Here is a 13523-nt window from a genome sequence, read left to right on the forward strand (position 1 = left end):
TCTCACTTTTATTTATCGTATCTCCTCTCTCTCTTTATGTATCTCTTGTATCTCCTCTCTCTCACTTTATGTATCTCTTGTATCTCCTCTCTCTTTATGTATCTCTTGTATCTCTCCTCTCTCACTTTATGTATCTCTTGTACTCCTCCTCTCTCACGTTATGTATCTCTTCTCTTGTATCTCTCTCTCTCTTTATGTTATCTCTTGTATCTCCTCTCTCTCCTTTAGTATCTCTTGTATCTCCTCCTCTCTCTTTATGTATCTCTTGTATCTCCTCTCTCTCACTTTATGTATCTCTTGTATCTCCTCTCTCACTTTATGTATCTCTTGTATCTCCTCTCTCTCTTTATGTAGCTCTTGTTTCTCCTCTCTCTCTCTTTATGCAGCTCTTGTATCTCCTCTCTCACTTTATGCAGCTCTTGTATCTCCTCTCTCACTTTATGTATCTCTTGTATCTCCTCTCTCACTTTATGCAGCTCTTGTATCTCCTCTCTCTCTTTATGTATCTCTTGTATCTCCTCTCTCACTTTATGTAGCTCTTGTATCTCCTCTCTCTCTTTATGTATCTCTTGTATCTCCTCTCTCTCTTTATGTATCTCTTGTATCTCCTCTCTCTCTTTATGTATCTCTTGTATCTCCTCTCTCTCACTTTATGTATCTCTTGTATCTCCTCTCTCTCTTTATGTATCTCTTGTATCTCCTCTCTCTCTCTTTATGTATCTCTTGTATCTCCTCTCTCACTCTTTATGCAGCTCTTGTATCTCCTCTCACTCTTTATGTATCTCTTGTATCTCCTCTCTCACTTTATGTATCTCTTGTATCTCCTCTCTCTCTTTATGTATCTCTTGTATCTCCTCTCTCACTTTATTTATCTCTTGTATCTCCTCTCTCTCACTTTATGTATCTCTTGTATCTCCTCTCTCTCTTTATGTATCTCTTGTATCTCCTCTCTCTCTTTATGTATCTCTTGTATCTCCTCTCTCTCTCTTTATGTATCTCTTGTATCTCCTCTCTCACTCTTTATGCAGCTCTTGTATCTCCTCTCACTCTTTATGTATCTCTTGTATCTCCTCTCTCACTTTATGTATCTCTTGTATCTCCTCTCTCTCTTTATGTATCTCTTGTATCTCCTCTCTCACTTTATGTATCTCTTGTATCTCCTCTCTCTCACTTTATGTATCTCTTGTATCTCCTCTCTCACTTTATGTAGCTCTTGTATCTCCTCTCTCTCTTTATGTATCTCTTGTATCTCCTCTCTCACTTTATGTATCTCTTGTATCTCCTCTCTCTCACTTTATGTATCTCTTGTATCTCCTCTCTCACTTTATGCAGCTCTTGTATTTCCTCTCTCACTTTATGCAGCTCTTGTATCTCCTCTCTCTCTTTATGTATCTCTTGTATCTCCTCTCTCACTTTATGTATCTCTTGTATCTCCTCTCTCACTCTTTATGTAGCTCTTGTATCTCCTCTCTCTCTTTATGTATCTCTTGTATCTCCTCTCTCACTTTATGTATCTCTTGTATCTCCTCTCTCACTTTATGTATCTCTTGTATCTCCTCTCTCTCTTTATGTATCTCTTGTATCTCCTCTCTCACTTTATGTATCTCTTGTATCTCCTCTCTCACTTTATGTATCTCTTGTATCTCCTCTCTCACTTTATGTATCTCTTGTATCTCCTCTCTCTCTTTATGTATCTCTTGTATCTCCTCTCTCACTTTATGTATCTCTTGTATCTCCTCTCTCACTTTATGTATCTCTTGTATCTCCTCTCTCTCTTTATGTATCTCTTGTATCTCCTCTCTCACTTTATGTATCTCTTGTATCTCCTCTCTCACTTTATGCAGCTCTTGTATCTCCTCTCTCACTTTATGTATCTCTTGTATCTCCTCTCTCTCTTTATGTATCTCTTGTATCTCCTCTCTCACTTTATGTATCTCTTGTATCTCCTCTCTCACTTTATGTATCTCTTGTATCTCCTCTCTCTGTTTATGTATCTCTTGTATCTCCTCTCTCACTTTATGTATCTCTTGTATCTCCTCTCTCACTTTATGTATCTCTTGTATCTCCTCTCTCTCTTTATGTATCTCTTGTATCTCCTCTCTCACTTTATGTATCTCTTGTATCTCCTCTCTCACTTTATGTATCTCTTGTATCTCCTCTCTCTCTTTATGTATCTCTTGTATCTCCTCTCTCACTTTATGTATCTCTTGTATCTCCTCTCTCACTTTATGTGGCTCTTGTATCTCCTCTTGCACCTTATATGTCGTTGCTGCTACATTGTACTGCCATGTGGTAAATAGTTGTGTGTGCTGCTCTTGCTCTTTTGCAATGTTTGCTTATCATGTATTTGTTTTGTGTATAATTGTCATGTTCTTAAATGTTTTATGTGAAGGACTGCGGATGGAAATGAGCTCCAAGCTAAAATCCGGCATATTTACACTATGCATTTTTTTTGTTTTAAGTGTTCATTAATGTGCATTGTCCCTGCTGAATAAACGATTAAATGAAATGAGGCCCACCAGGAGCCTGACTTATGGCGCATTTCCACTACAGCCCGTTTTTGGTTGCGTTTCCACTTGGCGTAGTACCGGCTAGCGGGTACTATTTCACAGTTTTTCTGGCCCCATAAAATCGAGGTTCTTAGCGGGCCAGGAACAACCAGGCTGAGTCGGGCTGAGCATGCTAAACTAGAGAGAGAATCGCTGGCAAGGGTGCTACAACTACAACAAGATGAACATATTTGACCGTGATTTAATTGTAATACACGTTCAAAATGATGCCGAAGTAACAACATACTAATACCGGTTAGTAAAAACCATGAATTAATGCTTTGACAAGTCTGCAGACAGACGGCAGGCGAACAACCTTTTCAAATGCGTGTTTTCTGAATGGAGATCGGCTAAGCTAACGCAGTAGATGCTCCAACCGTCCACACTCACAAAACGGCCTATACAGACTAGTGTTGCACGGTGTACCGATACTTGAAAGGTACCGCGATACCCTGCCGTTAAAAACGTACGATTCCTCCGTTTCATTAGTATCGGTACTTTAAGAATGACGGGGAAAAGTACTCCGGTGAGAAAGCGCTGTTTTAATAAGAGCCGTGTGTGTTCAGCGCTCTGCTTCCACTCCCTGCCTGCAGTCCCTCCCCTCTCAAGCTTGCTCTAAGTCCCTCCCCTCTCTCGTGCACGCTCTAAGTCCCTCCCCTCTCTCGTGCACGCGCTAGCTGCCAGAGCATTTGAGAAAGCGAGAAGCATGGCTGCAAGTGGGATTGCAACTGCCGCTGCGCCTCGGCTTGTTGACAAAAAAGACGCCAGAAGCTAAATGTGGAAGTATTTGAGCGATATCTCTGACAGTGAGGGCAAGCCTACGGACACCTCGAGGCCTGTCTGTGAGACATGTTTTAGATCCCTGCAGACCAAGGGAGCCAACACATCAGACTTGGCTAAGCACCTCGCCGACCGGCATCCAGAGCTGTTTAAAGAATGTAAAGACAGACAGGTTAGCGAATGTGATCATTACATCATTACATCATGCTCAAGCCATGCCCTCAAATCTAAGTCAAACAAGTGTAATTTATTTTGTGACGAACGTTTTCGTAGTTTGACGAGGCAATTAATGGCAATGATAACTGTCTAATATGGCTATCTTTGTAGCTAACTTACCAATGTGGTTCTGGTGTGAAATAAAGCACAACATTTTTTTTTTTAAGTATCGAAAAATAATCGGAATCGCAATTCTTGACTTGGTATCGAAACCAAAATGTTGGTATCGTGACAACACTCAGACATAAATAAAGCAGCGACTGTATTCACCATGACACAGGCAGTCTGTGGTTTGTACTTGTTTAACTTGTGTCTAGTTTCTGAACAGATATGAGGAGCTGTGAGCTCTGAGTGCTAACAGCTATCGGCTGATGTTGGTTTTCTGTGGTTCGCATTGAAGATGACGTCACGGCTCCGCCTACATTGCGTTACTATAGTTACTGCCCCAGCTACTAAACTGTAATGGAAACGCAGCATAAAGTGAGCCTGGCCTAACAAGGCCTAACTATACCGTACTAAGCCAAGCGAGGCCCTGCAATGGAAATGCGCCAATAGTGTGTGCTTCCTGTGCTGAATACATGTGAGGGGGCTCTCCTGCTGGAGGTTCATGCTGCTGAGGCACAACGCAGCTCAGGGTGCTTTGTTTCTAAGGGACAAGTCATTCAGATACCAACACAGATGACACTGATTGTTGTGTGATGAAGTGTCACTTTGTTGCTTCACTATTTATAAGCTTAAAATGAACCTTTATTGAAACTCAGTTTTCCCGCAGTTTTTTTTATTTATACAAGCACATGCATTTGTACAGATACAAAACACACAGTCATATGCACGCATGCACATGTATTTTGAGAGGCTCCAGGTAGGGTGACCAGGTGCCAACAAGCCACATGTGGGACAAATAGGACGTTTTTGCGGGACATGTTACTGCGTTACTAAGAGCTAGATTAGATGTTTATAGAATTTCTATCTAACCTTTAAGAATAAACATTTCTATGAAACTATAAGCTTATAAATATTAATAACAACGCTTTATTTTGTTTTATTTGTTTGCACAAACTATGCAAGTGAAGGAATTAAATATATTTGTTTTGAATGAAATTAACATAACAAATTAGCCTCGCTGCGGGAGAAACTGTGGCACACATAATTGTGTCGCATTTGCGCATAAGATGCAGCCCCACACACTCTGCGTGTTCTGCCCATAAGTTAATAGAGTGGCAAAGTCCCTCCGCTTCCGGGGAGCTCCATGGGACCTTATTTCGGAAAAAGTATGTATTGAAGTCAATGGAGAGAGAAAGATTATCTTTCAATCCCGTTTGAATTGTGCCATGAATTACACATATGATGTTTGTCAATTTAAAAGATAATTTTGCAAGTCAAAAAAAAAAAAATGTGTCGTAAAACTGTGAAGTAACACATTTTTTTGTGTGAAACCGCTCAATGAACTACAACTCCCATCTCTCCCGTGATTTGCAGGAAACAACGTCTAAGGAACCTTAATATTTAATAAACTATGTGTATGTTATATCCATATAACGGTAAAAAACTAATTTAACTGATCTTTTTCATTTTTTTCACCAAAAAAACACAATGCTAACACTGACCCCCTGAATTAGCCCCGAGTGAAATATGCTAACCTATTACTGCACCGAAAATCACTCCTAGCTCCCTTATTACTTATCCTAGGTGCACATCCAACACATCGTTTATGATCGTAAAGACACATAATCTAACGGTGCCCACCTCGACACTGAAAGATACAAACTCACGACGTTATCAACACAAACGTACATCAAACAATTTGGCGCTAGGTAGCCACAACCGCTAACATGGCTTACCTTGGTCAAAACTGGTCTTCAATGGCATTAAAACGATAAAAACGATGCTGTAGTTAATCCATAGGTTAATATCCAATGTGACTGTGTCCCCTTTGAAATGTTCTGATAAGCTATAAGCAATAAAACTGCAATTCCGTTTTAAAATAGTAGAGCAGGCCATTCCTACGCTCTGTAGCAAGATTGAATGCGCGAAGACACCATTTTTTTTTTTTTCATGAGTGTGTGTGGGACGATTTCCCTCCGATTCTATTGGCTCTAACGGTCAGGAAGAAATGTCACATGGCAAAATCGAGCAGGGGGGCCAGAGATAGGTCAAATGGCCCCAGAAGAGGGTTTTTTTGCTAAATCTGTCTAAAAAAGTCAAATATCACTTGTTTTGCATCAATCTTGATACAGAGTACTTATTATATGTTGTACTTTGGATTCCTAAAGCTTTTAGTCTACTAACCCATCATCCAAGGTTAGTTTTCACTATAAGTACAACATATCTTTAGGACGGACACTATAATTTACAGTTGTTTTACCATGTTCAATCTGAATTTTCTTTAAAATAAAAAACATCTATATAGAATCTGACTTTTCTACATCCAACTCACAGGTTTATCATCACTTTGAGAAAAAAGATTATTAATTTAACCCTTTTAGAAGATATGGTCATTTGTTCTGGGAATGTCATTTTCGAGTCTGAAACCTGAAAAACAGGCTTAGGGCTTGAGAGGTTAAGAGCAATGTGGACAAGTTCATTTTTCTTTTAAAAAAAACATGAAAATACAAGCAAGTCCAGATTATTTCAGTTCATCAAAATGCTGCACCTTAATGTTTCTTTTATTATATTTTGCATTTGAGTGAATATTCACAGTTTAATAATAATTAAAAACCCAACACAAATATTTTATTTTTTGTGAGTACTAGTAGGTGTGTGTTGTCTGTGTGTGAGTATGTGTGTCTGTCCTCACAGAGTTCTCGTCTGTTGTCAGGATCTAAGGAGGAATCGGAGGACCAGTCCAAGCTCATAGTGGGGGGGGTGGCAGGGCTCCTCATAGCTGCTGCTGTGGTGGGACTCGTCTACTGGCTCTACATGAAGAACTCCAGGTAGAGAAACACACACACATGTACAACCAAAAAGCGTTTCTCCGTGTGAGTCCCGAAGACAAATCCAGAATGTGATGTGTGAATATGAAGAAGCTGATGCTGCAGGTTAGGGTTAGGAGGTCTGGAGATGGTCAGAAGGTGATTCTGTGGCAGAGGTTCTTCTGCTTCACACGTCTGTTATTCTGCACTCAGACAAGGAAGCTGGAAAACTGGTGAGAAGGAGGTGGGAACATCAGAGGAGAGCAAGAAGCTGGAGGAGAACCAGCAGTTTGAACTGCAGGGCTGAGAGGTGAGAACACTTGCAGTGTCCATGTAACAGTGAGCTACACGTGAAATTAAAAGTAAAGTATCATTTAGTATTTATCATTCACTATTCAGTATCTTTTTTTTAGGTCTAGCCATCATTCATTTAAGTACTCAGTACGCAGATACTCCAAAGAAATACAACTGTATAATCAAACTTATTGGGAATAGAAAACAAAGGTTTATGATAAAGTCATTTCCTCTGTTATTGTCAATATTTTAGGTGCACTTCTTATCCAAAGGGTCCGAAGCAGAATGCTTTGTGGACGCATGAGAACCGATTTGTGAAGCTCTTGCCTGGTTCTGTATTATATATTACATGACATTGTTAAAGTGGGCTCAGAGATGACTTTAGTGAGCACAAGGTTCCGTAATTAATTAGACTGATGACCAAACCTTTAGATCTATGATTTATTAACTAATAATTATCCTTTAGAATGCGAATGTTAAAGTGTTTTTTTCTGGACATTATATGTTAAACTTTAGGCTACATGATTGAAATGATAATGATGATTGATTCCTCTGTGTGTGGGGCAGAAGCAGTTGAAGCAGCTGTTCAACAGTAAGGACCAGACTCCCCCCCCCTCCACTGTTCCTGTGTGCACTGAAGCTGCTCAGTTACTGTTCTTTAGTGTTCCTGGTGAATGCTCCATGTTCTGTGATGGTTTTTTTGGATTTTGATTGTTTTTGAAATCCCTCAAAGAATGTAAAAACTCAAATGTTGAATATTATATATATATTAGGGCTGTCAAACGATTAACATTTTTAATCAGATTAATCACCACCTATGTCCAAAATATGTCATTTCTTTATGTATAGCTATTGTTGTGGGAATGGAAAGATAAATGAAAGAAGGCGGATATATCCATCTAACATGTTTATTGTAACCTTTTTCTGTGTGTCAAAATTAAAGAGAACCGTGGGGTCTTAATTCATTACGTGTTGATTTCTATCAACGGGGGAGTACTTACTGGGGGGGGGGGGGTACTTCGTGACCACAGAGTGTGAACGTTGTGATCAGCTGTTTTAGCGCAGTTCTCCAGTGAAGGGGGTCCAGCCGGTTGGCGTAGTTTTGGCACAGTTCCGTTGTACAGACCGACGTTAACAGCAGCCCTGTCTGTGCACACGGAGACCGACTCTGTCGTCCGGTGATCTAACCGCCTTCTGGAAAAGCTTCACAAGTACGTCGGTACGCAAATGCGCTTTGTGACACAAGTGACGGTACGCATTTCAGATTACGCACATAACCTGCGTACCAGTTATGTGCACCCCTGTACGACAGCAAAAGTATTCTCCGTCGTCGGGACTTCCTGCAACAACACCACGCCGTTATCTTGATTCTGATTGGCCAGAAGACATGATCAAAGATGTTCTATTGAGAAGACGATCACTACGTGACAAAAGTTTTCAAAACCGTGGCTACTGAAATCAATCTGACTAACTGCTGTCTGTGCAATTTACTCCGCGCGAGTTGGCAGACTTTATTTTGCTTACTTTAACATAATGTTTCATGGTGGGACTAAGCCATTTCTTGGTATGGTTGTAGCCTACCCCAGCCATACCCTGGCGCTGCCACTGGTGGCACGTATGGGGCGGGCCATTCTGCACATGCGTTAAATGCGTTAAATATTTTAATGCAATTAATTCAAAAAATTCATTACCGCCGTTAACGCGATAATTTTGACAGCACTAATATATATATATATATATCCTTGTCTGAGTATGCCAATGTGTTTTCCTAGTTTTTACTTGTGTGTAAACTCACTTTACTGCCCTCAGACTTAAGGAAAAGCTCCACATGTGTGGCACATGGATCGTCTGTCCTTTAGAGAACACGTCCTAGTTAAAGTCAGGATATTAAATCATCTTTGTGAAGATTCAAATTGGACATAAAACAATTGAGCATTATGACACACTCATTTCTTCTTTTTGGTGAATAACAATCCACATTTTGAAATCTCAAGATACATTTAGAATTATGTTCTGTTGCAAATACTTTGAAAAGGCAGAAGTCCTCACACTTCATATTGCTTTATGTTTTTCCAGTCTTTGTTCCTTTGTGGTTGACTTTAAAACACTTAATTGTCTCTTCAGCTCCTTAACACTGTTTCTCTTCTCTTTGCTTTGTGCCAGGTCAGAGTTTTAGTGTTTTTTTGTATTTATATTCTGTGTGCAACCTTTCCTGGTTACTGCAGCTTCAAAGAAAAGATGTTAAGCCTGCGTGAAGGCCTCATCAAGTGTTGAAGCGGTACTGAATATGGTTATACGGCTTCCACAGGATTGTAGCTGACATCCTCGTGGATTCATCTTCTCATTACAGACACATGCATTTCCTAACATCCGGTCTATATGCTGTAAAATGTATTATCTCTTCGATTTACACACGGCATCTATTGCTCGTCTGTCCGTCCTGGGAGAGGGATCCCTCCTCTGCTGCTCTCCCTGAGGTTTCTCCCATGTTCCCTTTAAACTGGGGGGTTTCTCTGGAAGTGTTTCCTTGTACGATGTGAGGGTCTAAGGACAGAGGGTCTGAGGACAGAGGGTCTAAAGATAGAGGGTGTCGTTTTTCTCATACTGATATTCTGAACAATCTGTGTTGTTGTATTTGCTGTAAAGTGTCTCTACTGTAGGCTATTTTTATTTTATGTACAGCACTTTGGCTCAACCAAACATCGTTTATAAATGTGCTATATAAATACAACTTGATTTGATTTACAGCATCTGTGCTCATTCTCTGCTGTATCATTATTACTGTTGATAATATTGCTGTGTCATGTTTATCTCTGTGGTGTGAGAGACAACTGAAGACTGGTGGAGATTGTCAGACTAGATGAGGTAGTAATCTGGGTTTACATCATTTTACTATGGTACCTCCCACAATGCAACACCCCATTGTCCTGCCAGGGACAAAGGGTTGATAACAGAAATGTTAAACTTTGTTGACACTTATAGTTCAGTTCTTGCTTAGCTAATGAATACATAAACATATGTGTGATTTAAATTGGTCTGACAAAAGAAGCCTTCACTTTTTCATTTGTTCAGATTTCTCGTGTGAGTGGATTAATAATATGTTTGACTCAACATATTGAACAGTGTTTTTAGACTGCATGTTCAGCACCTGGCAAGAAAGTACCGGTATTTCAAAGGACCAGGGTCCAAGATGAGGGACATCTAGTGATCAGCTGAATGAAATGTCTCGTTGCCACTTTTCCAATCTGAAGCAAAGAGATGACATTCCATTCTCTTTTGAACTGTATGTCAACATTACCAATTTCCCAACACCTTCCAAATGGGCAGCGTAAAGATGCTCTGGGTGGTTGCCTGGCACAATGAAAGCAGCAGCAGAAGTACCACCTCTATTTTCATGCTTTTTATGCTTTTCAAATAATCAGGTCAGCAGTGAAACCAAAGATGGACCGATCAGGAGGCCATAGTAGAGTTGTAAATACAGACTTTGTTTTTGTACTGTTGTTGACAATAAAGTGTACATTTTGAAACAAAATGCATGTCGTCACGTGTATGTGATTATTTGTAAGAGGAGGAGGAGGAGGAGGAGGAGGAGGAGGAGGAGGAGGAGGAGGAGGAGGAGGAGGAGGAGGAGGAGGAGGAGGAGGACGACGACGACGACGACTGGACTTCCCTTCACTCAGACATCTAACTGCCACGACTCCCCTGAACAGGTTTCAGAGACAACTGAAAACGTCAAGAAAACCCGATCCCAACATACTGTCCAAGGCATTTGCATAAGTTTATAGCGTGTTGTGGAACAAATCCTATAAGTGATGCTCTGATCAAATGAAACAAGCCGAGGTGCCAACATATCAAACCCATTTTTAGCAGTATGTTAGCGGTAGATTATATTAAACTATAAACCTATAAAATCACTGACCAACAATGCAAGTGTATTTGAAAATGTACATTGTAATCCTACTAGTTTTTATAAATGTAAGAAATCTGATTATATATTTTATTAATTAACTGTAAGGGAATACACCTTGTTGTATATCCTGATGATGTAATGCTGTCACATGAATTACTCTGATTTTTAGACAGCAGTCAGCTCACTGAGAGAGTTTGGAGGTGTCATGTGTTCTGTGTTTTGAACAAATATCCATCAAACTCTAAAATAAAAAAAATAAAGTCTGAATCCTTCGACACATCATCTGCTTTATTAAAGCTAAGTAAAAAAAGTGATTTATTAAAACAAAGTAAAAAACACAATGCAAGAATGAACCCTGGAGGGGGAGGGGAATGCCACTGAATATACAGTGGAGCAAAAAAGTATTTAGTCAGCCACCAACTGTGCAAGTTCTCCCACTTAAAAAGATGAGAGGCCTGTACTGTTCATCCTAGGTACACTTCAACTATGAGAGACAGAATGGGGGGAAAGAATCCAGGAAATCACATTGTAGGATTTGTAATGAATTAATTGGTCAATTCCTCTGTAAAATAAGTATTTGGTCACCTACAAACAAACAAGATGTCTGGCTCTCACAGACCTGTAACTTCTCCTTTAAGAGCCTCCTCTGTCCTCCACTCGTTAACTGTATTAATGGCACCTGTTTGAACTCGTTATCAGTATAAAAGACACCTGTCCACAACCTCAAACAGTCACACTCCAAACTCCACTATGGCCAAGACCAAAGAGCTGTCAAAGGACACCAGAAACAAAATGGTAGACCTGCACCAGGCTGGGAAGACTGCATCTGCAATAGGTAAGCAGCTTGGTGTGAAGAAATCAACTGTGGGAGCAATTATTAGAAAATGGAAGACATACAAGACCACTGATAATCTCCCTCGATCTGGGGCTCCACGCAAGATCTCACCCCGTGGGGTCAAAGTGATCACAAGAAGAGACGGTGAGCAAAGATCCCAGAACCACACGGGGGACCGAGTCCATGACCTGCAGAGAGCTGGGACCAAAGTAACAAAGGCTACCATCAGTAACACACTACGCCGCCAGGGACTCAAACCCTGCAGTGCCAGACGTGTCCCCTGCTTAAGCCAGTACATGTCCAGGCCCGTCTGAAGTTTGCTAGAGAGCATTTAGATGGTCCAGAAGAGGATTGGGAGGATGTCATATGGTCAGATGAAACCAAAATAGAACTTTTTGGTAAAAACTCAACTAGACGTGTTTGGAGGAGAAAGAATGCTGAGTTGCATCCAAAGAACACCTACTGTGAAACATGGGGGTGGAAACTATAGGTTACTTACGTAACCCCAGGGCTCAGAGTAACATGAAGTGAGATGTATCACTATGGGATGCGCCTCAACGCGTATGCAAACAGAAGCATCAATCTCATTACGCCAATCCTGATTGGCTGGTGATCTTGACGTCAACGTCAGAGAATCCACCCCCTATAAGTAGCTTGCGCTACGGCGCAGCGTCATTCAAAATAAGCACCTCTGCTCGCTTCGCCTTAGCAAGAAGGGCCGTCTGGTGAGACATCTCACTTCATGTTACTCTGAGGGCTGGGGTTACGTAAGTAACCTATAGTTCTCATTCATAACACTCCGTTCGATGTCTCACTATGGGATATTGAAACTCCCGTATTGCCAGACGAGCTTATCTCGAAAATCACCAAAAACAACCAGAACTTAACAGGCAGAACCCTGTCTCAACACGGGACCCAGCACTGCACGGGCCACACTTGGAGCAGAGACGTCTAGCCTGTAAAAGCGGACAAAAGTGAGCGGCGAGGACCAGCTCGCTGCTGCACAGATGTCTTGGATGGAAACACCCTTGAACAAAGCCCAGGATGTAGCCAGTTCACGAGTAGAATGAGCACGCAGGCCTGTTGGTGCCTGCAAACCCTGACTCGTATAAGCCAGAGCAATCGCTTCCACAATCCAGTGGGAGAGCCGTTGCCTGGTAACGGGCATGCCCTTCTGAGGGTTAGCCCAGGATACAAAGAGTTGGTCATTACAACGAAACTCTTGACCTGTCCATATAGGTGCGTAAAGCACGGACTGGACACAGCAAATTCTGCCCCTGTGTTCCTCAGAAGAACACAGTGGCGGAGGAAATGCCACAATGTCAATGGGGGTACATGAGCCAACCACCTTAGGTATAAACGCAGGGTTGGGCTTCAGCAACACTCTCGTTTGCCCCGGGGCAAACTGAGTGCATGAAGGATGTACAGAGAGCGCATGAATGTCACTGACTCGCTTGGCAGATGCCAGAGCCAGTAACAGCACTGTCTTCAGTGACAAGTGTTTCATGTCAGCTTCTTCCAGGGGTTCAAATGGAGGTCGAGTGAGCCCATCTAAAACCGCTGCCAAGTCCCATAAGGGCACCAGTGACCTGGAAACAGGGAGGAGCCTGCGAGCCCCTTCATAAAACGGCAGACCAAGGGATGTTGGCTAGCCGTCTTTCCCTCAAAGCCCACATGGCATGCAGCAATAGCAGCCAGGTACACTTTGATCGTAGAGAAAGCTCTGTGTGTATCCATCAGGTCCTGTAGGAATGATAGAATCACCCCGACAGGGACATTGAAAAGAGATGTGTCCTTTTTGAAGGCACCACTCCTCAAACACCCTCCACTTACAGTCATAGAGGGACCTGGTGGAGGAAGCTCTTGCACTCTGAATAGTGTTTATCACCTTCTGAGGGAGACCCACTGTATTCAGATGGTACTACTCACGGGCCAGGAGGCCCATAGTGCCAAGTGCTCTGGGTGTGGGTGAAAGATCGCCCCCCCCCCGCCTGAGACAGTATGTCCCTGCGTAGCGGGAGCTGCCA

The 13523-nt window shown here is 41.7% G+C and overlaps 1 protein-coding gene across 2 annotated transcripts in view; it reads left to right on the forward strand.

Annotated features, from left to right (window-relative positions):
• The window catches only part of alcama (activated leukocyte cell adhesion molecule a), a 117553-nt gene extending 107276 nt beyond the window's left edge, over nucleotides 1–10277 (forward strand). The window contains exons 14-16 of one of the 2 annotated variants that reach the window (XM_034098359.2): nucleotides 6364–6478; nucleotides 6671–6767; nucleotides 7319–10277. In XM_034098359.2, the coding sequence (XP_033954250.1) occupies nucleotides 6364–6478; nucleotides 6671–6764 (209 nt within the window). In that variant the 3' untranslated portion in view covers nucleotides 6765–6767; nucleotides 7319–10277. The remainder of the gene's footprint in view (nucleotides 1–6363; nucleotides 6479–6670; nucleotides 6768–7318) is intronic. The other variant, XM_034098361.2, reaches the window with a different exon arrangement.
• The last annotated feature ends 3246 nt before the right edge of the window (nucleotides 10278–13523 follow it).

Source organism: Pseudochaenichthys georgianus, chromosome 14 (assembly GCF_902827115.2).
Source record: "Pseudochaenichthys georgianus chromosome 14, fPseGeo1.2, whole genome shotgun sequence".
NCBI classification, from domain to species: Eukaryota; Metazoa; Chordata; class Actinopteri; order Perciformes; family Channichthyidae; genus Pseudochaenichthys; species Pseudochaenichthys georgianus.